The 27,512-nt window shown below is 46.3% G+C and overlaps 2 protein-coding genes across 6 annotated transcripts in view; both read left to right on the top strand.

Annotated features, from left to right (window-relative positions):
- Nucleotides 1–14,432, top strand: part of LOC133470997 (ETS domain-containing transcription factor ERF-like) — a 28,728-nt gene extending 14,296 nt beyond the window's left edge. Inside the window, exons 2-5 of the mRNA XM_061760056.1 lie at nt 3,619–3,853; nt 6,170–6,282; nt 9,279–10,144; nt 10,654–14,432. Coding sequence (XP_061616040.1) covers nt 3,619–3,853; nt 6,170–6,282; nt 9,279–10,144; nt 10,654–11,244 — 1,805 coding nt within the window. The 3' untranslated portion in view covers nt 11,245–14,432. The remainder of the gene's footprint in view (nt 1–3,618; nt 3,854–6,169; nt 6,283–9,278; nt 10,145–10,653) is intronic.
- A 3,329-nt stretch (nt 14,433–17,761) lies between these two features.
- cica (capicua transcriptional repressor a) overlaps nt 17,762–27,512 on the top strand; it is a 36,752-nt gene continuing 27,001 nt past the window's right edge. Inside the window, exon 1 of one of the 5 annotated variants that reach the window (XM_061760235.1) lies at nt 17,762–18,600. The gene's annotated coding sequence lies outside the window, so the exon portion shown is untranslated. Of the gene's footprint in view, nt 18,654–25,508; nt 27,356–27,512 lie in introns of those variants that run through there. The other 4 variants (XM_061760231.1, XM_061760233.1, XM_061760234.1 and 1 more) reach the window with 4 other exon arrangements.

Raw genomic sequence — 27,512 nt, 5'->3', positions numbered from 1 at the left:
CGCTGATCCGCTGGCTCGCCGCCCAAAATGCCACAAACTTCTTTTTTTTGGGGGGGGGGGGGGGGTTCTGTAATTGAATCCCATCTAGTCGTGAGTCAGCCGCTTATTTTTAGTGCTTAAAAGCTTGTGTTGCCAGGCGACTGCGTCCTAGGGAGGCGGCGGCGGCGGGCGGGCCGCCGTGAAAGGGAAAAGAGAGATGCCAGCGAGGGAGGGAGACGCGATGGGCGGACGACAAAAGCCAACACGCCGTGAGTCAGCGGGGACGCGCGCACGTACGTGCTCGTCCGTGGGCGTGATTGCTATTCCTGTGTTCTTTGTGCACGTGCGCCGCGCGCCCACGCGCGAACCCACTTACCTCGCCCACTAACCTGCCGTACGTGTGCGTGTCGCTCACCCACGGCGCCCGTGCACGCGTGCGCCACGTGCGCGCACGTGATTGGAGCCCCTTGACAGGCGGGTTTTTCCAAGAACCTGTTTGTCTCCAGGCTGAATCGCGCTCATCCCTGCTCCCTCTTTTATAGAAAGATGCGGGATGGATGGATAGATCAACTGATAGATAGATAGATGGATGGATGAAAGCCACGGGCACGAGGAGGAAGGATTTCCCCCCCCCCCCTCCCAGTGGAACGGCAGCCTGTCTCGAGATGGTGCCGTGCGGTCGATGTCGTGAGATGTGTCTTCCTCCTCGCTTTGTCCAGCAGAGACATTAGGGATGCCCTATCAGATCAGGACAAGCTCATCCATGCTTTTATCTCAAGTAGGCTTGACTATTGTAACGGTCTTCTGACTGGACTCCCCCAAAACAGCATGACACAGCTGCAGCTCATTCAGAATGCTGCGTCTCGGGTTCTGACCAGGACGAAGAGGTCGGAACATATTACTCTTAACTCTCACGCCTCTACACTGGCTCCCTGTGAGCTTTCCAATAGACCTCAAAGTTCTGCTACTGGTTTATGAGTCACTCAATGGTTTAGGTCCCAAATACATTAAGGGAATTGTAATGAAATATAAAGTCAGTCTGGCTCTGAGAGCCGCAGACTCGGATCAGATAATGACGCACAAAGTGAACGTGGTGAAGCAGCATGTGGCTGTTAGGCTGCACACACATGGAAAAAGTTGCTAAAAGAGGTCAAGTCAAAGTCAACGTCTTGAAGTCCAGGTTGTCTTTGTTTTGAAGCGGCTTTTTATTTGTCTCCTTCCTTTTTCTTCCCTTTTTCCTCCCGTCCACGTGTTAGCGCCGCTAACCCGGCCAAAAGGACGTCCGTGACGTCGGCGTTTTGGCGGCGTGTTGATAAGGAGTCGCCGCTCGCTCAGGCTGTAAATGAGCTGCCGGCGAAATCGGAGCGGTGCTGGCAGAATGTGCCGAGTCAGCACGCACACTCGCGCACATTTAGACACACGCGCGGAAACTAGAAATGCGCAAATATCAATTTTTTGCAGACAGAGTACAAGTACTTACATTGGAGAAATTGCAGACACTGATTACAGTATAGATATGATGATGAAAACGTGGCTGGGGAGAGGGAAGTCTGGGCGTCCCTGCTAAAGCTGCTGCCCCCGCGACCCGACCCGGAGAAGCGGTAGAAAATGGATGGATGGACGTTTTTGTTGTTTTGTCTTTTTTTTTTTTTTTTTTTTTTTAAATCAAATATTGTTAAAACCTTTATTGATCATGGCATAAGTTTCACTCCAGCGTTTTGTCATTTCTATTGTTATTGATTGTGTTTTACGGGTACGCGCTCGTCACTCGACATATGAATTGACGATTGAAATAATTGTTATTTGCAGCCCTACAAACAATCACGCACACACACGACCCGTGTGGGCCCAAAATGCGCCTCAGCCGCCCCGCCGGCTCCTCGCCGCTTCTTACGGGCATTTCCCGACATGGTCATAAATGACAAGCGGGCCACGAAAGCAGTTTTATGTGCGCATGGAAAAAGTCCTCATTGTTTTAACGGCCATCTGGGCTCCCTATTATCATACCTTTGACTCCGGGAGGCCATTTTGTCTGCCAGGTGTGCGTCTTCCTTTTTCTTTTTTTGATCTGCTGTTCGCGTTCTCGTCAGCTTTTATGACAGCGGCCCAAAACATTTACGGGCCAATAAAGTGCACCAGACGAGCTCACTTACCTGTGCGCCATATCTGATTTGTTTTCGTGTGTTTTTGTTGAAGTGTGTAGGTGGCGCGATGTGACGAACACCTGTTGGCCCTGAGCGGAATGCGGCGGCCGCTGGCGTGTAGATACGACACGTTTGCGGAGTGTGGGAAACTGATTGCGAGCTTGGCACTTGCCATCGGGCTTTTCTTACACACATGCAAACACGCACGCGGAGCGAGCAGTATTGTTATATTGTGCCCATATGTTTCCCAACCGCAGCGCTGAGCCCGGGTGCCCAGCACATCTGGTCTTGATCAGGTGTGTGTGTCTGTGTGTGTGTGTGACACTAAGGTCGTATTTTGAGTCTTTTACTGCCACCCACCACCGTCCGCAGCGCCCCCCGTGCTTATATTTTGTCTGCACCTTCGCCGAGGGTCGGCCCGTTCGAACGCCGCCCATTCGACGGCAATAGCGCCGCACCGGCGATGCCGCCCGCGCTGGCGCCCGGCCCGACTTCTTCCCGGCAACCGAGCCGAAGTCGGCGTGTTGCGTTCCAGCTATTGCGGTACCGAGAAAGCCGCTGCGAGAATTAAGGTTCTGGAGCTGCGACTGACTCGTCATTTCGTGTTCCTAACTCAGTTGCTCAGAGGCACAGAAGCAGATTGACGTAAACTAAAAAGAACACTAAAGTGGGGAACATACAAAGATTTGTAACAAATCAGATTTGTAAAATGTAAGAAGACTTCGCACGTGACGATAAAAAATGGCCAGATGCACTGGAGCTATGGGGAAATAATGTAAAGTGACATGTGGGAGGTGCTGTCGGGAAAATACCAAGAGGAGGAGTGGAAGAAGAAATGGAAGATGCGAGGCGAACTGTTCTCTCGCAGTAACTACATTGCAGTGACTGCCATTTTCCAAACAGTCTCTCCTCTTTTTGTTTCCGGCAACAACGCCGGCTTCATCGGACTTCCTGATTGGCTATCATTCCGCGAGCTTCCTGATTGGCCAGTGTTGCTTTTTCACATCACCTTCTCCGCTGAACTTAGCTCCTTCCCGACTTGCAAAGATGTTCGTCTCAGTCTAAACGTATCATTGAAACATGTTTCCTTAGGAACAGCAATTACTACTTTCCTATTAGCCAAGGATTTGGCGCCATCTTCAGGCGTGACAGAGCACAAAATTCAATTCAGGCTGCAGCTATTGAATGTTTTTTTGAAATGGATAATTTTTTTTCTTTCATTCATCAAATCAGTCCTCGAGTTTGATATTGCTTTTATGTAAAAGAGTTGGCCATTTATTCGATTACATTAATATCGACCAAAATGTTGGATTTACTTAATCGGATATTCTGCTCCGCCAACGCAAATGGCGGCAAACACGTGCTAACGAGCCATCGCGTCAGCGTTAATATCAAAAGTAACCAAACCAAAAAGTGTCTTTCTTTTTTGTTTTGCTGACTTCCTGCTCCGCTTTTGTGAACCGTCCACCGTCCTTTTTCTGTGTTCCGCTGGCAGGCTTCGCCTTCCCCGAGTGGGCCTACAAGCCCGAGTCCAGCCCGGGCTCGCGGCAGATCCAGCTGTGGCACTTCATCCTGGAACTGCTGCGCAAGGAGGAGTACCACGACGTCATCGCCTGGCAGGGCGACTACGGCGAGTTTGTCATCAAGGACCCGGACGAGGTGGCCCGCCTTTGGGGCGCCCGCAAGTGCAAGCCGCAGATGAACTACGACAAGCTCAGTCGCGCCCTCAGGTCAGACCGCAAACCTGTCGAAACGTATTATCGGTGCGAAGTTTGTCATTTGGCCCTTTGCGATAATGTGCTAGTTTGGAACTGTTCCTCTTTTCCCACGAGACAAAATACGATTTCTTCCATTCGATAGAAGACTGAAAAGTGTGGAAAGACTTCCTGTAAGTCCTGCGCTGCTCTTTGTTCAGCCATTGAGATTCCCACAATATCGCTAGCAGGCAGCCGGCTCGCGTGCTTTTCGACTTGTTTCCAGAGGTACATTTTATGACAGTGGAAAAACTCTGAAGAGCGACACGCTTTTCTCAGGATGGAAAAGAACTTTGTAACATAAAAGATGGTTCATAAAATGACGTGACACTTTTGGCGAACGACGGAGCGGACGCCGTGACTTCTGTTTCTCATTTCTCGGGCGGCTCTTGCTCATATTCTTCATTTGTCGTCTGTCGCGCGCCTGAAAAGCCCGTCCTGTTCTGGTCGACGCTAAAGAGGAGGAGGACGGCGGCCGATTTTAGAACGGTTCTCTCGGCTTCGTGGCGCACACGTATGATGATGATGATGATGATGATGAAGTTGTTGTTGTTGGGGTTGAATTTGGCGGACGGTCTGTTCTCTCGCTGTACGTGACACACGCACGCACGCACGCACGGTTTGTCATCCGTGTCGCCTCCTGTGTTGTAGGTCGGTGTGGATTCTGTTTGGCGGATGATTTGCGCCGTCTCGTTACACACACACACACACACACACACGTGCTTCACACCTTGTTATACGTCAGCCCTCCTCCGGCCCATCTGCGCCTCATTTTCCGCTCTTCCTATTTTTCGTGCGCAGCGGGAATGTCGCAGCCGCTCGCGACTTCGGCGCACGCTCGGCTCGGGAGAGTTCGAGTGGTCTTCAAAGCGAGACGGGGTCGTCCGGTGTTGACCCGGTGCCGCGTGTGTGTTCTTTCGTGCGGGCGTGTCAGACTTTTCGCGAGGCTTTCCAGGAGCCGTACGTCGGTCCCGACGACTCGCGCGGGCCCGACGCCGCCCACGTCTGGCTTTTATTTTGAGTGCTCGTCGCCTGGATACGCTCGGCGGACACTTGATTAGGTACACCTTCACCGTGTAGTAAGATCCAATCCGCAATCGGCCTCTCTGACAACAATACTGTTCACGACAAATCGGATGTCTGTTTAGGATGCGCGGTTCAAATTTGGTAGCAATCGGACAAAATCCTTGGGTCAAATCCCCTTTGAAGAACGCCTGGAAAGTGTCCTCTTCAAAGCAAAATGGCGGACTTCCTGTCTTTCCATGGTTTCGAAGTCAAACTGGCTCCCTGGGCTGACTTTTTGCAAACCTCAAGTTGCGCTGACAACAGCCAGCTCGATGCGCTCATTTGCTGACTCCCACGTCACTCACCAGGCCAGGCTCCGCCTTTTAAAGCCACGCACACTCAACGTCACTGATACTGTAAAGTGGAACGCGGAGATGGCGTTGCACCTCACATATGCACATTTTTGCAATACCAAATCAATTATTGGGATAATCCGTGGAATAATGGATTGCCCTTGCCTACCAAATTTAACGTCGCTAAGTACAATTGGCTTGGAGGGCGGAATTTTCCTAAAGATCGGAGGGGTTCTACTGGGCCAATTTTGGATGTATGATGTATACAAGCCACACTAGATGTCATTTATGATCGTTTTGGAGTTTGGGAAAGCCCTCAAAATGCCCCTTTATTTAGCCGAAGGAAAGATAACGACCAAGAAACGAATCAATTTGAGATATGAGCCCTTCGCCGAAATATCCGGGACGGTTCTCGGCGGCTTACAGTGCAAACGTCGCTCCTGGATTGGATCTCATTAGATGCTGTCGCTAAAGAAGCGACAACATCAGAGGAACAAGAAGTAAAAAAAAAACGACATGAAAAAAAGATGTAATGCAGTTGTTGACATCCGAATGTGTGAATGCAGCCAGCGTGTGGAAAATGTGAATAAAGCCCTCTCAGAATGAAGCGTCGGCCTTTCACAATTGGAGCGAGAGACGTTGAATCGAAGTCCGGAGGCTCGCTCGCGTGACTCACGCGGGGCCGTTCGATCATCGTTTTCGATGAGCTGTCAGCCGCTCGCTCTTCACTCCTCCACCTTCTCGGGTGGTGACTCACAGCGCCTCACTTCCTTCACGTATAGAACCGCGTGTTCTTGCCGCGGGGGTCGGAGCGGGCGTCGCCGCGTCCTGGAATGTCGCGTGAATTGGAGAGGAGGAGGATTGAGGAGGTGTCGGTTGGCGGGCGGCGCGATGACGTTGTGCTGTTGCCCCCCCCCCCCCCCCCCCCCCGCAGGTACTACTACAACAAGAGGATCCTCCACAAGACCAAAGGCAAGAGGTTCACCTACAAGTTCAACTTCAACAAACTGGTGCTGGTCAACTACCCCTTCATTGACATTGGCTCTGGTACGTGCGCGCGCACACACACACACACACACACACACACGTAGTGTAGTGGGTTAAACCCAAAATTTGTGAGCAAGTGATCGTTATTTGTAAATATCGCCACCGACAGGTGGAATCCCCGCATCTCCAAAATCACACTACATTTTAGGGGACAAAAAAACCCCCAAAACTTTCTTGAGTTACCAAAGATGCGTCATTCAAATGTTATTGCTATCGTTTAGCGTTAACACAGCGCCCCGAAAACATGTTCAATCACTGATTTAATACGCTAAAACAAAAAAAGAGAATTGATTATGCTCGTCAGGATACATCGCCGGTGCCAGTAGTCCGATGAAAAGCGCTTTAAGACGTCTCAAAAGCGAAACTTTGTAAAGCGCTTTGGGCGCTGTGATGGTGTCGATAAAGCGTCCATTTAGCATTTATCCTCCCAAACGTCTTTCTCAAAGGTCGTAAGGCCACGAGTGATGCGATGAAGAAAACGACGGGCTGACGAAGCGGCGTAATGGGCGCAATGGGCGCAAATTCATCTGTACATGCGTCTACTGCACCGTAGCATTACAGCTGTCCATCGTTAGCAAAACAGACTTGCTCAAATGTATCTCATTCAATCACGTGAGCGCACCTGGAGGTTTGCCGCGACACCTCCGGGCTTCTCTCCTCGCCTTCGTCCTCATTCCCGGACGCGTGTCTTTCTTTTAGTTTTTAACGACTGCTCCAGCGCGCCGCCTCGGCACGGTCACGAGGCTAATTAGCAGCGTGGCTAACGTGTCAGGCGCTAAAGCACTCGATCGGCATTATTCTTTGAGCGATCGATAAATGCCGTCGTGATGTGCGTGATGTCATCATGACAGCCTCCCCCACACGCCGCCTCCCCCTCAAGTGGTCTCTCTGTGTTCTGTTCCAGTGTAAACGGGCCCATATGGAGCTGACTTAAGTGCGGCACGATACTTTAATTATAGCGTTCGTGTGTGTGTGTGTGTGTGTTGGCCCACGCGTGTTGTGATGTTACATGCACACACGCGTGCCCACGTCAGTCCGCGCTGATTGTTGCGTACGCACACGGGCGCGCAAACATGCTCGTCGTCTCTGTAGACGCGCACGCACAGATTGGCAGTCCGCTGGGGGAAGGCGAGGAGCGGCGGCAGCGGCGAGCACAACTTTCCAGTATTTAATTGTGGCATGCGTACGCAGACCAGAAATGTCTTGCCGTGCCACAGTCTCGCTGGAAGGAGTGCCAGAAAAGGAGGGTTAAAGGGGGGAGGGGCATCTCGGACCCTTTTTCTTCAACCAGTGGGGGGGGGGGGGGGGTATCGTTTTACCCCTCTTCAAACTCTGCTTTGCACCATCAGGATATTTTTTAACCGATCCGATCACAAGATGGAGCAAAGTGTTTGTTTAAATGACTCGTTCATTTCCGGTCCATAGTTACTTGTGAGTATCTCCAAAAATATTCTCGACTCAGGTCACGCATTCAAATAAGTCGGCTCAAACCGACATTACAACATGACAGAAATAATGGCTGCTAAATTACTTTATTGTCATTAAATTACTTCTCACACACACACACCGAAATTTTAGCGCATGATTCAACAGAACACCAGCGTGTTTGCGTACAACTGTTAGTGCTAGCACTAGCTCGCTCGGCTACATAACGTTTTGTTGGCTGCTCGTGAGCCGTATCGTATTAAAAGTACGTGAACGTACCTCCAGCAAGACGAACATCTCCCGAGCACCGGTGACCGCAACCGCACATTTTTCCCCATTTTGTTCTTTTTTTGACCAACACAATACACGCGCGATCCATTGTCGCTGTCGTCGTGGCCACGGTCACGAGTGTATCCGGTCGCGTTTGATTTGACAAAGCCCAGCGATCGTAAATGACGTCAAAAGACAACGCGACGAGGCTAAAAATAAACTAGCTTTTGGATTCAAATATACTGCATACGACGGCGACGCAGAGTAAATGTCTTTTGCGGAGCCCATCGGTGACGTCGACGATCGGATCGGCGAATTGCGACATTAAAGCCGATCGGCATAAAATGCTAATTATCGGCCGATACCGTTCAAGCCGATCAGATCGGTGTAAAATCTACTTGAAGCACATTCCAACTTTTTAAAACACACCTTTAAAGTATTCCTTAGTGCCGGTTCAAGAAATAAGAGCCGATTAGATAACATCACTTTAAGGAAACGAAAAGAAGAAAGCTCTCCAAATTAGAGCCAAGCGTGCTTGCTTCAAGTTGTTAATTTGTCTCTCCCAGTTAAAGTTGTGTAAATCTGCATTTAACATTTTCCATTTAAACAGCGAAATGTTCAAACAAACCATATCATTTGGTGTACTGAAAGTCTACTAGCTTAACGCTAACATATAAAGTGAAAGGCCATAGACAGGCTTGTGGAAATGAGCAAAGATGTCACAGTCAGGATGAACCTTCAAACTACGACTATGTCAACACACGGAGCAGCGTTACATTTTAACAAAAGAGAATTAAGCATTATATTTCAACTCCAAAACGTTTAACCAGACGAAGTGCAACATTATTCAGAGCACTTATTTTCACAATATCTGTAAAGAAAAAAAATCTATTCTTTCTGTGGAAATTGACGTTATTGCTGCAGTTTCAAAGCTAGTTTGGTATCAGGAGAAACCCCAGAAGGAAAAAAATTAGTTTGAAATGTAATTGTCATTTGCTTTTTCATAAGCAAAGAGGGGGGGGGGGAATGGATTAATATCGGAAGTTGATTTCTTGTTGGGGGGGCGTTTAAAGGCCGTATCGAAACCCAGTTTTGTTTGCGCGGCCAAAACCTCACATGGTTTCTTCGTCTGAATTTTTTTTGGGGGGGCGGGGGGGGGGGGGGGGGGGGGGGGGGGGAATTATTATCTGTTCCAGAAAATAATTAGAAACACAGCAGCAGTGAGTCACCGCGAAAGGACGGCAATTATTCACGGCGCTAAGTGGTCCCACCTCACTCATTGTGACGTCTAATCGTTGCAGGTCGCGGCGTCCCGCAGAGCGCCCCGCCAGTGCCCACGGGGGGCACCCACTTCCGCTTCCCCTCCTCCACTGCGTCGGACGTGCTGTCGTCCAGCGAGGAGCTTCGCAGTCCGGGCGTCTTCAGTAGCGTGGCGCGGCGCATGGCCCGCGGTTCCGTCAGCGACTGCAGCGACGGCACCTCCACCAACTCGGAGCTGGAGGAGGCGACGGGGGCGGAAGAGCGGGGCGTGGGTCCCGAGAGGGCCTTCAGGGGGCTCCTGCCGCCCCGCCTGCCTCACGAGTCTCTCTTCAGGCTCTACGGCGCCGCCCCCAACCCGGCGGGGCTCCCCAGGCCTCACAGGGTCCACGCGGATCCGTTGTCTCCCTTCCCGGTGTCCCCCCTGCCGGGCCCCGGAGGACTCCTGGCCCCGACTCTTTCCCCGGCCCTCTCCGTGACCCCCACCCCGCACCTGCCTTACACCCCCTCCCCGTCCCTCCCCTCCCCCATGATGGGCTCCCACTTCTCCTTCAACCCGGAGGACATGAAGCACTACCTTCAGGCCCACACCCAGTCTGTCTACAACTACCACCTCAGCCCCCGCGCCTTCCTCCACTACCCCAACATCGTCATCCCGCAGCCCCACCGCCCCACCCTGGAGAAGCCGGCCCCCCACCACCTCCACGGCCCGCCCCTGCCGCTCTCCCATTCGCTAGGGGGGCAGCCGGGGGGCGGCGGCGGCGGCGAGGAGGCCTTCAAGTTCAAGCTGCAGCCGCCGCCTCTCGGGCGCAAGCAGAGGGAAGCGGGAAGCTCGCTGGCGGCGGCGTCGTCCTCTTCATCCTCGTCGGCGGGACAGTCCTCCTTGTTCACGGCGGCGCCCAAGATCAAGGTAAGACCGAGAACAGGAAGTGATGTCGCGAGTCCCTTAGACAAATACAGAGATGCCTCGCTGAGGCGTGGGGACGTTCCATACCCCTTTTTTCCAGACCGATACCAGTAGGAGTGTTCACTCCGCAATACTCGCCGATCTCACTCGTACTTTTGACGAATAACATTTCAATTTGCTTAATGACTGATGAAAAAAAAGACTTTGCTTTCTTTGTGACGCGAACGATGAATCGGCGTGTCAAACCGCCGCAGTGTAGTGCCAACTACTGGCGAGGAGGACTTACTCGAGCTCCGATTATTATTTTTTTTGCCTTCACTAGTACCCGACACCTTGAAATAAGGCCCGCATGGGCCCGATATCGCTACTCGATTGAGCACTGAAGATCGGAGATGCGCCAAACATTTTATAGAAGACTGACTTTTCATTGCGATGTATGCAAATACTCTGGTGAGACCATCAGCAGCTCAAGTTGTTAAACACGACCCCCCCTAACCCCTGACCCCCCACAGGTGGAACCCATATCCGACATAGAGTCTGAGGAGGAGGTGGAAGTGACCGACATCAGCGAGGAAGACGAGCTGAACCCCGAGGATGACGACATCTTCGCACCTTTGTCCCATCATCAGCTCCACGATCATTCCAAGGCGAACGGCGGCCCCTGCGCCCCCCACCCGCAGCCGCCCTCCCGCCCCGACGGCGACCTGGACGACGACGACGACGACGAGGTCTTCAAGACTCCGGCCACCCCGCCTCTCGGCGCCGGGCACTCGCCGTTCCCGCTGCTCAGCCCGAAGACGGAGCCGGCGGCGCCCGTCAGCCCCGGCGGCACCCGCTGCATCCCGCTCAAACTGCGCTTCAAGCGGCGCTGGAGCGAAGACCAAAAGATGGAGGCGGATGGCGAGCGGGACGAAGCCGAGGACAAGAAGGTGAGGGCCGAGGGGCGCGAGGAGACGCGGGAGAGGGAGGGCCCTGTGGACAACGGGGGCGGACGGGGCCTGATTTTGGGCCTGATGATGCCCCCGCCGCCCGCCCAGCGCAGGGCCAGCTCGGAGCTGCAGAGAGCCACCGCTCAGTTGTCCCTGGAGAACGCCAGCTGCTGAGAGTCCAAAGCTCTCGGCCCCAGACACGGCGTGGCGACATTTTTCGGAACTCTGCTCACGATGTACTGTAAACGCAATACGCGCACAAAATGCCAACTTGTGGCCACCAAATGGGTATAACGTGCGCGCGAAACAATTTGTTGGTTTCATATCATTCCCGTGAGCGACTTGGAGGTTCGGGTAAGAAATTGGAGGAGATCGTTGACCCCAAAATGGCGGACTTTCGTGCGTGGCTCCTGAAGACTTTCTTGTAGGTGGACTCATGATAGACGTGCCTACCAAATTTCAAACTGCTCTCAGGAGCAGTTAGATTTAGATTTTTAATTCCAGGGGATCCCTGGAAATGAGTCCTACAAAGACAAACTGCAATTCCTCTACTTCGAATTGACTCCCTCCACTGAGCTCTAGCTCCTTAATGCTTCTGTCTCATTCGTTTTGGTTCATTTGAAAATCCCCAAAAAACTTTTCTTTTTTTTTTTTCACCATTCTTCCCCTACTTGCAGTTAGTTCTTTTTTTGTTTTTTGGTACAGAATCCTCCGAAATGTTGTCTAAATTTAACTCCATCCTCCGGATCTAGCGATCTAGCGATTTCACACTCCTGACTCGTTAGCTTCGATTCATTTGAGAGCGTTCAACCAAGACTTTCGTAGGATTTTGGACAAAAAAGCTTTGTCCTACTCCATTTTGCAGCGGTGACCCAAAAAGCTTGAAAAAGCTCATTTTCCCTTTTTTGTTTTTTGTACAAACTCCTACTTAAGTCTTGGTCGAACTTATTTTGTTTTAAAGATTACAATTCGTACGCTAGTTACATATACATTTGTTGGTCACCCCTGAAAAATAATCTTAATAATCTTCATCTTCTACCCGTGTTTCACTATTCCGTGGCCACAAATGGTCATTTTGTGCGTGTGTTGTATCTGCATGGTGGCCCCAATTTTGGGGCGGGGTCACACACTCCTCCAAGGACAACACGTTTGGCCGATCACAGTCCAATAAATGGCTGTCAGTCGTGAGCGGCAAAGGTCATCGGACCCTTTGGGGGCAGGTGGCGAGACCTCCTTCGGTTGATTTGACACAAGTGCTTCGTGGCGGTTTTGCAAGATGGCTTCCAGACTGAAGAGGAATTCCTGGCGTCGCGGCCGGGAACATTCCGGACTTTACGGAACCGCTTCTTCCTGGACGGCGGGGACGTTTGAACACTTTCAGGAAGTGACTCAGACTCGCCGGCGGCCATGTTGAGCTGGCGGGGCGGACATTTTGTCCTTTCTGCTTACTATGAAACTTGAGCGTTTTTGGAGCTTTGGCGAATCCCGTCGTCATTCCCGTCGTTTCCAAAGACTCCCGGCTTAGCGTGTCACTGTGTTTTTTTTTGGGGGGGGAGGGGCATTCTGCTTCGCCGAACCTCTTTTTTTGTTTTTTCTCTCTTTTTTGTTTGTTTGTTTTTTTACTGGCAACGACCCCGGGGGACCGACATGGCTTTGGGGGAGCGCCGCTGCCGCCAATGTCAAAAGCGAAACTCAGGCAGAGAGCTTATTTTTCATGACTTCAAAAATTATATTTCCAATTTAAATCCAATCAAGCGTGCCTTTTAAAGCACCATGTGCCAACATGCCTTCTGTTTTTAAACATCAAATTACACATACGATATATATTTTTGTCAAAAAAAAAAATCCAAATGTTATATTTCAATATGGTCATTTGATACAAATCGGCAAACAAAGCTTATTTTTCATGCTGAAGATGTGTGTGTGTGAGCGTGTTTGTGTGTGTGTGTGTGTGTATATATATATATATATATATATATATATATATATATATATATGTGTATATATATACATATATATGTGTATATATATACATATATATGTGTATATATATACATATATGTGTATATATATATACATGTGTGTGTGTATATATATATATATATATATATATATATATGTGTGTGTATATATATATAATTGTATATAACTGCCATTGTATTAGCACATCTTTGCCTTCTCCGCGCAGCAAAACGGCGCCATCAGAGTTTATATTTAAATAGTTCCAAATTGAATAGACAGTTAGGAGCCCGCGTCAACATGAAAACAACGCATACATAATTTTGGCCCAAAGCTGGCGCCATGCTCTGATTGGCTGAGACTTGGACTGCGAATCAACACACACACACACACACACGTGTAAGATGACATCACAGACAAGATGGCCATAGAAACGACACACACCCTTTCCACAAACACACACAGGAAATGACATCACTAAACCTCAGCGCAGCGTGGAGAGAGCGGGACTTCCCATCGCAGGACTCGCTTAGTGTGTGCGTGCGTGTGTGTATGTTAGAGTGTGCACGCCTAGCTGTATATGTGTGTGAGGGAGTTTGTGGCAGTGTGTGTTTGTTAGTGTGCGTGTGTTGGAGTTTGTGAGTGCGTGCATGTATTGGTTTCCACAGTTCCACACACGAAGCCAGCTGCGGTCTTGCACGTTTTCGTCATTTTGGTGGGAGAATACGCCATTTTGACTCTTAAAAAATTTTTTTTTTTTTTTTTAAACAAAGCGGATGAAACCTCCTACATTGTGTATTTTTTAAATGTTTTTTTTTGTGTTTTTCCCAGTAGCAAGACAGCGCCACCTGTGTCGGGTCAAGAAATCATCACACCTCCCCACAGACACATATTACTGTTACTATAGTAATGATATTGTATCGCAATATTAACCAGTTCATTTCGTACATACTTTTCGCTCAGCCGCTTGTTGCTTTTTTTTTTTGTTTCCGGTGAATGCATTTTTTTGGTTCCAGTTTGCACTCTTTCTTTCTTTCTCTTTCTAGTGGACGTTTTTTTTTTTGTAACTTTTTTTCTATTTTTTACAAGCGTGTAACCCAAGAAACCATTGTTTTCTTTTTTTAATTACTATTATTAATGCTGTGTGTATATATTTTTTTTCATATTTGGAGGCTTCTGTAAGGAAAATGTGTTCAAAAAAAAGAAACAAAAAAGAGCATTGTAATGTTTGACTGTGTTATTCCACTCGTCGGCGTCTCCTCAGCTGCTGTCAATCAACATGATTGACAGCTCAGTGGAGGAGGAGGAGGAGGAGGCGACCGCCTTAAGTTTCTCTTTCTGTGTTTCAGCTTCACGTGTAATTAAAACAATAATCAGGGTTCATTAAAAAAAAGGTAAAAATGGCTTGTTTCCTGTGTTTGTTTTGTGTTGGCGCCACCACGAGGTCTGTGGAGAACGTACAGCAGGCTCTGCTCATGCGGCTAGCATTGTGTTAGCGTCGAGATAACAGCGCTAGCTACTCACGAATGACACTTCTGAGGCAAATGTTCATTATAAACTCACAATATGGTTCATTTCACTGAGCTAAATGCTAATATTAGCCAGCCACACTTGTAGTGCCAATGTTCAGGACACTATTTGCAGTGCCAGCATGATCTGCTGTGCGCTACTAGCTACAGCAACAACACTAGGACAAAATAGGTAGGTAGTACTTATCTCTAATCCGAACTCTAACCGTCGCCATAACCTAACACAACTTTTACAAGAGGACATCTTTGCGGGTGTAGCATACCTATTTTTCTTGTCCTTTTTGTCCTACTGTAGTCACTGTAGATAGCAGTCAAAGATGGCCGACCTGTTGCGCATAGATGCTAACACAATGCTAGCGTTAGGCAAGGATGCGTTCTGTCCAGATCGCGCGGTGGCGCTAACGCTAGTTTATTTCAGGCGTTTGGTGGTTTAATACTGCATTCACCATTAAAAACGCAATAGAACCTTTATGGACGTTTACTTTTAGATAGCAGCTTTAGCTTATGAACAACACTTAATTTAGGCTTTAGGCTCATTTCACAGACCTAAATGCTGACATTAAACGGTGCACAGTGTTAATGCTAGCACATTGCTAGCCCCTTTAGCCGAGCCTGTGTTTTTCCACAAATCTCGTGACAATGCTAACACTCCTGGACAAAAGTATTTCGGTTGCGTCACGATGAAATGCGGCATCCGCCAGTGATGATGTCATGGGCCCCCTATGGGCGAGCTAACAGCTTTAGCTTTTCACGAAAGACACTCACACTGCAAATTAATATACTTTAAACGTTTTTCACGGAGCTTAGTGCTAATATTAGCTGGCTAATCCAGCTAGCATAGTGTTAGCATCCTCACTGCATGTAGCCATTTAATGTTAGCTTGTAGCTATGCAACATGATCCTCATCAGAATCAGAATCATCTTTATTTGCCAAGTATGTCCAAAACATACTCATACTCATGTCCAAACTCATTTAGAGTTTTTTGACGTCTGACAAAGATTACTTGCTATAACTAATTACATGTTGATAACTTAATTTCGAATGAATGAATCAACAGGACCCTTGACTGTTTCTGTTTAAAAAAAAAAAAAAAACAAGATTAAAACCATAGGACATTGTTTTGGAATTACCCACATATTCGATGTTGATGTAAGAAAAAACAATTGATAACAAAACATAGTAAAATGTAAATAGATGATTAAAAAATGTTGCATTATATGTAGAAAACAAGATGACCTAATGACAAATTAGACACTATTGCTTCTTTATAATTAATTAATTAGTTAATTAATTAATACGGCAGTCGTGGCCCAACGGTTAAGATCGTCGCCTGCCACCGTGGGGGACCCAGGGTCATGACCGGACCATCCGCCAACATCCCCCGGACTCGCGGCTGTGGTGTCCTCGAGCAAGACGCCGATACCCCGAAATGCTCCCCGGGCGCTTCGGCCGCCCCCCTGCTCCAGTGTGTTCCACTAACGTGTGTATGTGTTCACTGTGATGGGTCAAATGCAGAGAACAAATTTCGTGTGCATAAATGCATGTTCATGACAATAAAAAGGTGATTCTTCTTCTTCTTCATATGTCAAACCAAGTGAATGTACCATATATAAAAAAATGTATCCAAAATGATAAAGATGAAACAGTTCTAAAAATCAGTTATCTTTTTTGTGTTCAAAAGTGAAACCTTTTCAAAATCTCAGACAAACTAATAGATTGCACCTCGAGGTGGCACTTGGAGGTCATTTGGGAAAATATGTCATGTTTGAGACTTGTAGAATTGGCTCATGACCAGAGAGCACCAATCACAATTCGCCGGTTTTACAAGGAGGAAGTGGTATGGAAGAAAAACAACTGAGCTTTTGCGGCAATTTTTCCAATGCAATTCAAATTGTAATCATGTAAATCTCCAAAAGCCATTATGCTAAGATAACTACTCTCCTCATTTGTAGTTGCATTGACTTTTTGTGTTCGACATTTGAACAATGATGACACAATTGTCCTTTCAAACCATTCCTGTTAATTAATATCACATTTTGTGGTTGTTGGTTTTGAAGCGGCCGCCACGACACGATTGACGGCCTGTTTGGCCTCCAGCCGAGAGGCACCGCTGTCTGGCCGAGGGGCGAGGTCAGAGTTCACGCACCGGAGCGGGGGGTGAGGGGTCGTGGGGCGCCGCGACAGAAAGCAGACCACAACACACCTAATGATCACACAATGCTAGGGGCCTCGCTGGAACACAAAAATAACTTTCGCCTCTCACACACCCCAAAAAAACTCACATGCACCCAAAACCTTTCACGCGTTCCAAAAAAACTCACACTTGCCCCAAAAAAGAAACTGGCACGCACAATAAAAACGTCTCACATGCAGCCAGTAACCTTTCACGCTCACCAAACAACTTCACGCATAAAACCAAAAATGCGAACACACGAAAAACAAAAAAACCTTTTCTGATTATAGCTAACTTTCACTCACAATTTTTGACTCTCACTTGGACAAAAAAGGTCTCATGCAACTTTTTTCCTTAGGAACCCAACAACAAACCAATTTAGTAAAATCAAACTTTTTGAAAATTGCAGTTTATTTTCCTTTCACTTGGCTTTTTCCTTTTGAGTAAATGAGTTCCCCGCCCCCCCTTTGAAGTCTTTTTCTCCAGTCCAATTTTTTGTGCGCATGTGCGCGTTCCAAAAGATTGTATTGATGTGATGGCGCCATCTGGTGGAAAAAGTGGCTTCCTGCCGCAGTTGCTGCAGATCCAGGTCAAAAACGCGCTATGAGAAAAGAATTGGAAAGAAGAAATTTCCACTTGACTTGCGCACTGCTATGTGTACGTGCGCGCACCCCAGCAGTGCACGTCAGCCTTATGTAATGCGCATAGTTTGCGTGTGTGCGCGCGCGCGCCAGTCAGACTAAAGCTGCCGTCGGCAAACTTCACCTCGCCATTTGTTAGCTGTTAGCAACACCCGCATACGCGTAAATAAACGTGTGTTCCGCGTTTTGTCACGCACGCGTTTGAGAGTAATACGTTCGTGATTCGAGCGGCTCAGTGTCTTACAAGGCAGCTTAATCCCGCCTTCGGAGTACTTTACGGGCTTTTCCCTTTCGGCCGAGCTGATGGCAACAAGCTTCTCGTGACCTCACCGCCGCGCTCGCCCATTGGCCCGCGCCCACTGCCCGCTCGGCCAATCGCGCGGCGCTCCGGTGACGTATGGCCGCCCAGCCCCCGCGCCGATTGGCCCGGGAGGCGGAACTCGGGCGGCTCTGGTATTTTGAACGCCTCCGATTGGTCGGGAGAGCGCAAGAGAGGGACGGTAAACGAGAAAGTGTCAAGTCGGGAGTTAAGTGTTCTTTGTTGTCCTCAAATCAACCTGTGGATTATTACGTGGCGTTAGAAGAATCAGACAGTTACAAAAAAGGAAGTTAACTCGTTTTGGTAGAACTATTTGGGCAAAGGATGGTATGTTTTAGCGTTAGCCTAAAGCTAAAACTGTCTGGTTGTTCGAGTGTTGCCATTCTGTTGCGTGTCGAGTCGTTTAAAAGCTTAAAAAAACAGATTCGATTAAAAACAAAAACAAAAATAGATGTGAATAAAAGACATAACGCCTTCACTTCCGCATAGTCACGCCCACAGAGGCACCCGATTGGCCAGCGCCGCCTCGGTCTCCCAACAGCTGTTTTGTGTTTTCCCACACCGCCATTGGCCCCGTTGCTCCGTCAATCAAGTTTACTTTCCGGCCGTCTCCCGCCCATATTTCAGCTTCTCGCGCTGCCATTGGCTACTGTACCCGTCCGCGCGCGGCCATTGGCCGAGCGAGCTGGTTGTCAAGGCTTCGATGTCTCCATTCACCATTTTGCGACTGTAGCGTAGAATGTACAGGGGCACTAGTGTTTTTTCCCCCCTCTCCTCATTTGAAGTTGCCTCGCCGGAGAAACATGAGCGGCGACTGAGCGGGAGCCGCGGACGACCGGAGCGGCCTGCGAGCTCGCCCTATTTTCACCCGCGGACTCGGCGAGGCTCTCGTCCACGTTGGCCGCGCGGTGAGTGGAAGCCGACTCAAAGCTTCTCCTGCAGCACCGCAGCGAGCCGCGAAGTGTGTATTCGCATTTTACTAGCTTGTCGTGTGCGTGGAAGGGGGAGGCGAGGCGAGGCGAGGGGAGGGGAGGGAGGGAGTGCGGGGCGACAGAAAAAGGGAGCGGTGCGTCTCGGCGTAGTGAGCCTGCCTCAAAGTTTTCCACTAGAATTCAATCCGACGTCATAACTGACAAACTGCCAGTTTCGCGTGCTCCGTCTCGTCATCACGACTGTCTGCAAGGGAGACTTGGGGGGGCTGTCGAGCGGCCTTGTCGTCCAAATGCCCCCCTCTCCTTAAAAAAAAAACCAGAACCACACATTTACAATCGGGCCAGTGACGACGCGAGTGCGTGCAAAGTTGTGCAGGAGGCCTCAGCTGTCATTTCACACAGCTGTCGCTCTCCGGTGGGCGCGAGCACACACTCGCATGCCACTTGATGGCTTTTTGTTGTTTAGCTCTTCTTCTTTTGTTTGTGTGGAGAAGAAGAAGAAGAAGAAGCAAGACGCTGGCGCTCTTCCTTGCGGCCTTGGGCGCGTGCGTGCGTGCGTGCGTGCAGCAAGCCTGGGCCTACTCGGCCTTTGCAGGCAGGCAGGCAAGCAGGCAGCTTTTGTAGGGCACAAACATTCACGCAGTCGCTCACGGCTTTTGTTTTGGCAAGTAATGGCTCCTTCTTCACAAGGTTGGCGAACTTAACGAGTCAATATCGCTATAATCACAATCACTCGCTCGTCATGAAAATGGAGCGGAAAAATGAAACCCAGGTCTTCTTATAAGCGGCAAAACATTTAGTACTTTGAGTCTCGTACACTGTTTTGTTGTTTTTTTTTTTCAAGAGATGTTATGTGATTTTAACATGTCCCCAAAACTGCTCTGCTGACTACAATGTGTGTCATAAGAGGTTAAATCAGGGGTCGGCAACCTCAAATACTCAAAAGAGCCATTTGGGCAAAAAAAAAAAAACGGGAGCTACAAAACCCTTTTGACGTCTAAAGTGAGGAAAACACTGCATGTCTTTTTTTTTTTTACATGTGTATATATATATATATAAATGATAGTTTGTTGCGTCTATGAAATCATTAAACTGCTACAGAGTACAACATTTTATTTCTGCATGTAACAAAAACATTTTGAGCTCTGAAAAAATGCGTTTTTTTTTTAAGCTTACTTTCAAATAAAATAGTCAATGTTTTTCTTTTTGAGTTCTGCTCGTATTCCTGAAAGTTAAGCCAAGCAAAATTGCCGTCCGCTTCGGTTACCTCGTCTGCGGCGCGTACCGTCAGCTGTCAACTTGAATTAAAACTCGATTTTCACACACGATTCTCAGCGGTCATCTGAGGCTACGCGAGCGAGCTTTGTATTTAATGTGCAGTATTTCATTTAGCACGTAGTATTAAATGATGTTTTCTCCAGAAAGATTTATCTCCAGTTTACCTGCTGGGGTGGAATAGCCCAATGAGTCTTTGCGCCACGTCGGCGGTGGTGACAACAACAAAAAAACTAAATACAAACGTTTTGTTGTAATGTTACAAATGCACCATAGTCTAGAATGACATCTGAAAAATGAAACAACTAAAATTCAAACAAAAACATGAAATACTCAATATTTTGTTCAAAGTCACAGAGAGCCACAGCAGAAGGATGAAAGCGCCACATGTGGCTCTGGACCCACAGGTTGCAGACCCCTGTCTTAAATGCGACAAAATAAGAATCCCAAAAATGTACAGTTTGGCAGATAGTCAACAATTTCTTCAAGCTTTTTAATTGCCACCAACTAAACATAAAACAAAGAAAATGATGCATTTAAAAACGACCACGTAGCTTAATGCTAAACAATGCTAAACGCCATAGATGTGCTAACTGGTAGCAGTAGGGCTCCCTTCTTTGAACCCTTCAAGAACACAAACGGTGAAAACAATTACTGCAACTTATTGAGCAATTGGGGTCGTCTCCTTCATGGGTCTGTATTATACTGCCCCCAGGTGGCGGAGGTGTGCGCACTAGAAGGAGGGGCACAATGTCCATTGAATTGAAGCAAAAGGAAAAAAAACAAAAAAACTGTTCAAATCTTTAAATTGTATTTAATTATGACATGAGTACTGTTTGTTTTTCTAACGTACAATATGAGAAAACAAACACATTCCAAAGATGCTTGTCATGTTTTTGGTCGAGGCTGGAGCGGATTCACGACATTTCGATGCAATTCAGATCTCAAGGAGGCAGTTCGCTCGTGCGTGAGCAGTCGGATGTCGTCGTCGTCGTCGTCGTCGTCAGTCATCACTTGATGTGAAAACCTTGGAGAGATTTTGCGCGGTGTATGTCGACATGTTTCCACAACACACACACGAGCAAGTGTGTTTGTGGTGGGGAAATTGTGGCATGAACCAAATGACACGAGAAAAATGTGCACGATTGAAGCGTAACTACAAACAGCTGTAATGAACTCAACAGCTAGTTTGAGACTTTACGAGATTGGAGATAGCGATTTCTAGTTCAGGTTTAATTCATATGAAAGTTAAGCATTCTCATCTAAAATGTACGGATTATGCATGTTCAATGTTCGTTTTGAAACTTGATAGGCTTTGCTTCTCAAACTTGCATTTATCACAGTGTGCGTGCTATCTTGAATCCATTTTTTAATTGTTTGACACAAATAAAAAACAAATCAAATCAAAGAGTCAATAGCTACTCGTGCCCGGGTAATATTGCAGCACTTGCGGCCCCGCTGCAATAATCCTGCTACTCCCGCGCGCAGAACTCGACTTTTGTGCAGAACAAACAGCGTCCGCACATCCCATAATATGCACACAGATGTACAAAAGGGATGGATGGATCCTGTTTGGTTTGTCAGCTATTTCCCCTTCGGGAAATAATCGAAATTAAGATTTTGCGGGTCAAAGTGTCGCCGTCTTCAAAGCTTTACGTAACATTTGAAGCTTCTTACCGCACGGGTGGGATGAGAAAGTGTGGCCCCGGGGCCACGTAACGGCCCGCCCCCTTCTTTCATCCGGCCCACCGAGCGTTGAGTGATTAGATCGTTAACCTAATATCGTAATTGCCTCAGTCATTTTGGAACGTTTTGGGGGGGGGGAAAAAACTCAACAAATTCACCAAGCAAAAATTGTGTCAATTCAACATTTGCGGATGATCTGGATGACCAAGAATATATCCATTTTTAAAAAGCACATTTTCTCTCAATATTGTGACAGTACGTTAAAAATGCTATTAGACTAATGATATGTTGGATTTAGCTGTTTCCACAAAAATTGCATAGTTAAAATGGAGTTTATTTTATTTTTGTAATCATGTATTGTCAAATCATTGATTGATGAATTGTTATATTTTAATTAATACTATTTTACATTTAATTTATTGTCATTTATTTCATCAAATAATTATAATTGAATTAAATATCCCCCAAAAATTGTCATTTTATTATTAAATTAAACTATTCTACATATACTAAATCCAAATTTTGGTATTTTTTTGTATATTAAAATTTTCAACTGAAATAATTTTAAAAAGTATGTAAATTCTGTCAAATAGTTTATTTTAATAATCCAATATTAATTTTTACATATTATTATTGTCTAACTGGTTAATATATTGTAATTAACAAGAAACCCAACAGTTAATTCATTTGAATGTATTTTTCGAAGTAACTGGTTAATTCTTATTTATTTATTAAAAAATACAAATGATAAAATAAGTTATTTTATAATTAAAAGAAACTCCATATTTCACATCTACTTTTTTATATATTTGTATTACAAGAACAACAATTAAATAATTAATAAATGTCGGTGCAAATTATGTTAGAACAATTAAAAAAGTAAAATATTAACTTTGAATTGTTGTTATTATATAATTCATTGGTTACGTGGTTCTATTATTTTGTTATTAAAATGAACAATTTGACATACTGTATTTTTCAAATAAACTTTGACATATTTCCCATCCACATTTGAACCATGAACTTGTTTTATAATTTTCTTGACCTCCTCTAAAGACGACTTGAGCCATCACACAAAAAATGTTTCGTCTACTGAGAATCCCTCCAGAAGAAATTCAATGCTGCACACCACACACGTAGAAGAAAATGAGGCCCTTGAGCACAAAAGTTTGCACACCCCTGTTCTTAGCTGTCACGCAAGTGTAAAAATAAGTGAATGACTCGAGCACTTGAACGCGCAGTCCGTAAGGACGTAGCAGCGGCGTTGTGCAACGTGAACGTCCCACCTCACCGTAATGACAAATCTTGACAATGTCATTTTCTTGTCGGCGAGGTTATGAGGCCTTCGGGCTCCCTTGTGAAAACGTGTCTTTACTGTCATTAAAATAATAGTGCACTGGTGTGTAATTATAATAACAGTACACGTTTGTGTGCAGCCCTTCCACTTGCACTAAAACAACAGTACCAAAGTAGTAAAAAAAAAAAAAAAAAACTAGTAGTAGAAGTGGTAAAAGAGAACACTACAGGATCAATAAATACGAGCAGCATTTTACAAGATTGTGACCAGCATAAACGTTAGCCGTTCACTTGGAACGAAAGGTTAATAATTACCACGTCGTAAACTCAGTATGTGTCTTACCGGGTGCGAATAGTGACACACGTTTGAAATCATGGCATCAGTGTAAAATGAAAGTGATAGCAAAAGTCTACACACCCCTCTTCAAATGCAAGCTTTTGGTGTTTAACAAAATGAGACCATGATAATCATTTCAAGACTTTTTTGTCCACAATTAATGTGACCCATAACCTGCGCAGTTGAATTGGAAAAAAATGTTTTTGAGGGAGAAGTGAAAAGTAAAAACACTGACATAATGTGGTTGCACAAGTGTGCACACCCTCTTGTAAGTGGGAGGTGGCTGTGTTCAGAATCAACCAATCCCATTCAAACTCATGTAAAATGGGAGTCAGCACACACTTCGCACCATTTCAAGTGCCTCTGATTAACCACATATACAGATCCGATGTTCTAGCAGGCTTTTGCTGACATTTTCTTTCTTTCTGACTGCTATTAGGAACTGTTTATAATTCCCTCCACCTTGACGAGTGCCCCAGTTCCAGCTAAAGAAAAACCAGTCCCCGTTCATGATGCTGACAGCAGCATGCCTTGCTAGCTGTGGTGTTGTTTTGGTGAAGTGCAGGTTTGTGTTTGCACCAAACATGCCTTTGGCAATTGTGGCCTAAAGCCTCAACCTTGCTTTCGTCAGACCTTGACACACCTTCCCACATGTGTTTGGAAGATTTTGTTATGGGACTGGGGCCTTAGACAAGTAACTGTAACTAAGTAACCATTACACACTTGTAATAGTTCTAAGCAATAGTTACAGTTGCGACACTTTCACAAATTCATACATATTCATTCATATCTCACAAATAACAGCATCTATATTACTGCCTGCTGTTGTGTGAATGCAAAATGGCTGCCTCGTCCTGGCACTTCAGCTCACAGATCCCTCTGGTGTATTGCAACAACTTAATGAGGCGCTTATTTGTGTATCCCCCCCCCGCTGTTCGTGAGCTTTTGTCCCGGACCGCCGCTTAGTTGCTTTATTTATTTGTTTACGGTATATATTTTGTGCCCTCTTGGCCCAGGACTCCGTAGAAGAAGAGATCGTGTATCTCAATGGGACGATTCCTGGACAAAATAAAGCATCAATAAATCCCCCAAATAAATAAATAGCAAAACATCTATTTCAACAATGCAATGTGATTGAAATTGTTGATAACTACATACGACATATCAGATGGACTGATTGTCTCATTGATTACTGTTGTAATCGGTATTTTTTTTCAGTTGCAAAGAGACTTTGTGGGCCGCGCGTCCTCCAGAACTGCGCCTTTCGCACGGGCGAGCGCAAGTTGCGTCAGGTTTTTTGACGCCGGCGTGTTATCGTCGGCCTCATTACTGTGCCGCCAGCTGTTGCTCCGCCCTCCCTGCGAGCGACAAACAGCACTCACTCACTCGCGCACGCACAATCCCTCCCTCCGCCTCTGCTGCCGACACTCGATTTTACACAGTGGTACCTTAAATTGCGAGTTTATGAGACCGATGAGCAGTCCATTGTTTGTCGAAATGCGCCTCCCCGTTATTTTGATTGAGCGTGAAATCACAATAAGCACGTTTATTCATTGATTTCAAAACTTAAAATAGAACATAAAAGAACACCCACAAGCTAAATTAGGAACAAGTACAATAATGACATATTAAAATAATAAAAATAAAAACAAGTACCTGTTTTTCCTGCTGTGTGCACCTTGGCCTCTTAGGGGCAGTGTGGTGCAGTGCATGCATGAATATACACACATGAAGCTAAAAAGTAGAAGAAGAACTTTGCAATTGATCTATTCATTTCACTCGTTTTTCGCAGATTAGGAATAATATATGCCCGTGAGTATTGTTAGGTTAGCTGTCTGTTTGTGTTACTCCAGCGTTTGTGTGTGAATATTGGTTACTTGAAGGTAAATCCCTTCTTGTGATCGAATGCTAATTTTCGCAAGCCAGTCAATATGGTTTTCCATTGAGTGGTAGCATTAAGCTGCCGAAGTGCGTCTTGTATTTAAATATGCAATGTGTGTAATTATTTTGGTCGTGCGTTTAATTTGACCGTAAACTCCCAACTGGGGAGTTAATAGACGGCTTCAAGTAGCCTCAGGGCAGAAGAAAATCTGTCACACGGTGCGTTCAGGGTGCTTTCACAATGCAGGAACTTGCATACATACACTGTGCCATTCGGCGCACTCATTGTTTTTCTTTGATAATAAGGTTTTTATAATTGTGAGAAATCCAAATGACAATTTTGAGTTTCAGTTAAGCGCCCTGTGGACGAGTCCACAGTTTGCCATTGACTGGCGACCTTTGATTGTCTTGTGGGAATCGCTTCTCGTATTTGATCTCATTCTCGATGGTCCCCGTCACGCTCTTTATGTGGACTTTGTCCTTTCGTCATTCGGCCCCCCAAAACAAATCGGTCTACGATGACTTTACTATAACAAGAAGACGCAATGATGTCACTCTTTTCCATTCTGTGACTTGATGGTTTCGGCACTTTTAGCGTTATCTCGTCTTTCCGCTCGGACTATTAGCGCTACGCGTGGGCGAGATGCTTCATTATCGGGTTATTTCGGGTTTTTGTTTGTGTGTGTTTTTTTTAAGCCGGCACACAGTTTAACTCTAGAAAAGTGAGATGACGAGGACCCGCCACGCAAATCGTCTGCACAGCAAACAAACCGGTTAAATGGCAAAAACAAGCCTTACGTTCAACATGTGATTAAAATCCATCTGTTGAGCAGAAGTGTGAGCGAGTGCGGCGTTTAGGACGATGATGACGGCTCCCCTCCCCAATGCGAGTGAAGTGAACGAGCGAGGAGTCCAAAATCAGTTGGAGATGCCGTCACGTGTGAGCAAGTCCTCGGTTAGAATGCATTTTTTTTTCTTCTGTAGAACATGTAAAACTATTGGCTTTAAGACGCACATATTTACACCTATCCATATATGTTTGTGCTCTGTCTGTAATGGCCGACTTGACAGCGAACAGCAGAGTGACGGAACATTCCAGGAGAGGTCCAACTATGTAGGAAGCTAATGTTGAAGCCAATGTTAACATGAACCCCAATGAAGGAAGCTAACGTAGGTCTTCATTAGCACTATTGTTAGAGGTAACGTTAAAGCTATCGTAAGAAGTAACGTTTGATGCCACCTTCTCTAGCTAATGCCGGATGCCACGTTGGAAGTTAACTTTGGAGGCTAACATTGGTGCCAACGACAGAAGCTAACGTTGACCTTCATAAGCTCTAACTTAAGTGGTAATGGTGGAAGTTAACTCCAGGAGCTGACCTTGAATGCTAACTTTGGAAGCTCACTTTAGATGTAACGTTGGAAGCTAACTTTGGAGTCTAATGCTGGATGCTAACGTTGGCGGCAAAGTTGGAAGCTAAGGTTGGACGCTAACTTTGTAGGCTAAGATTGGTGCTAAAATCAGAAGCTAGCCATGGTAGTGTTAGTTATTGTTGGAAGCTAAGGTTGGACGCTAACTTTGTAGGCTAAGATTGGTGCTAAAATCAGAAGCTAGCGTTGGTAGTGTTAGTTATTGTTGAAAGCCAACTTCTGAAGCTAACATTGAAGCTTAAAGTTAGAAGCTAATTTTAAGCTAAAGTTGGCGGCAATATGGGAAGCAAATATTGGAGCTAACCTCTGAAGCTAACATTGTTGCTAATGTTGTTTTTTCGACTGTCTAATGTTTAAGGTAACTTCACGAGATAATGCAGAGAAAGGTCCGGATTGTTATTGGCAGTGGTGGAATTAAAAAAAAAGAAAAAAGAAAAGGGAGTACATACTTATGTCGGAGTCTGTCTAAGATAGTATATAATAGCTATAATTTACGATTAGAATTCACGCCAGTGAAATCAAATAATCTCTAAGCCATTTATTTTAAATTGTAATGTTGCAACATCAGTTGAAATAAAAATAAAGTGTTTTGGAATGATAGTTTAAGCTTATTTAAGCTTTAAACAGTTAATAGAGGCAATATAGATCCACACAGTTCATTCAACGTCAGTTCAAGTTTTTTTGTTTTTTTTTTGAGCGGAAGCGCAAGTGAGAGCGAGCACAGCGATTAGGAGGATTATGACTGGTCCCTTCCGAACGCGAGTGACGAGTCCAAATCAACCGGAGATGCGATCACGTGTGAGCGAGGCCGAGAAAAGGAGGACTAAGGTAAAAAAAAAGGGAAGTTAGCTAATGCTCTTCCACAGGAAATGGAGCTAGTTGGGGCGGATTGACTCTGCTGTGAAACACAGTAAACAGATAAAAGGTCGCCACAGAAGAGAAGGAAGGCGAGAGGACAAGAGGGTGGGCGGAGGGTGTTCGAGAC

The sequence above is a fragment of the Phyllopteryx taeniolatus genome, chromosome 21 (assembly GCF_024500385.1).
Source record: "Phyllopteryx taeniolatus isolate TA_2022b chromosome 21, UOR_Ptae_1.2, whole genome shotgun sequence".
NCBI classification, from domain to species: domain Eukaryota; kingdom Metazoa; phylum Chordata; class Actinopteri; order Syngnathiformes; family Syngnathidae; genus Phyllopteryx; species Phyllopteryx taeniolatus.
The sequence above is the reverse complement of the archived record's forward strand: the minus strand, read 5'-3'. Positions and strand labels throughout refer to the sequence as shown.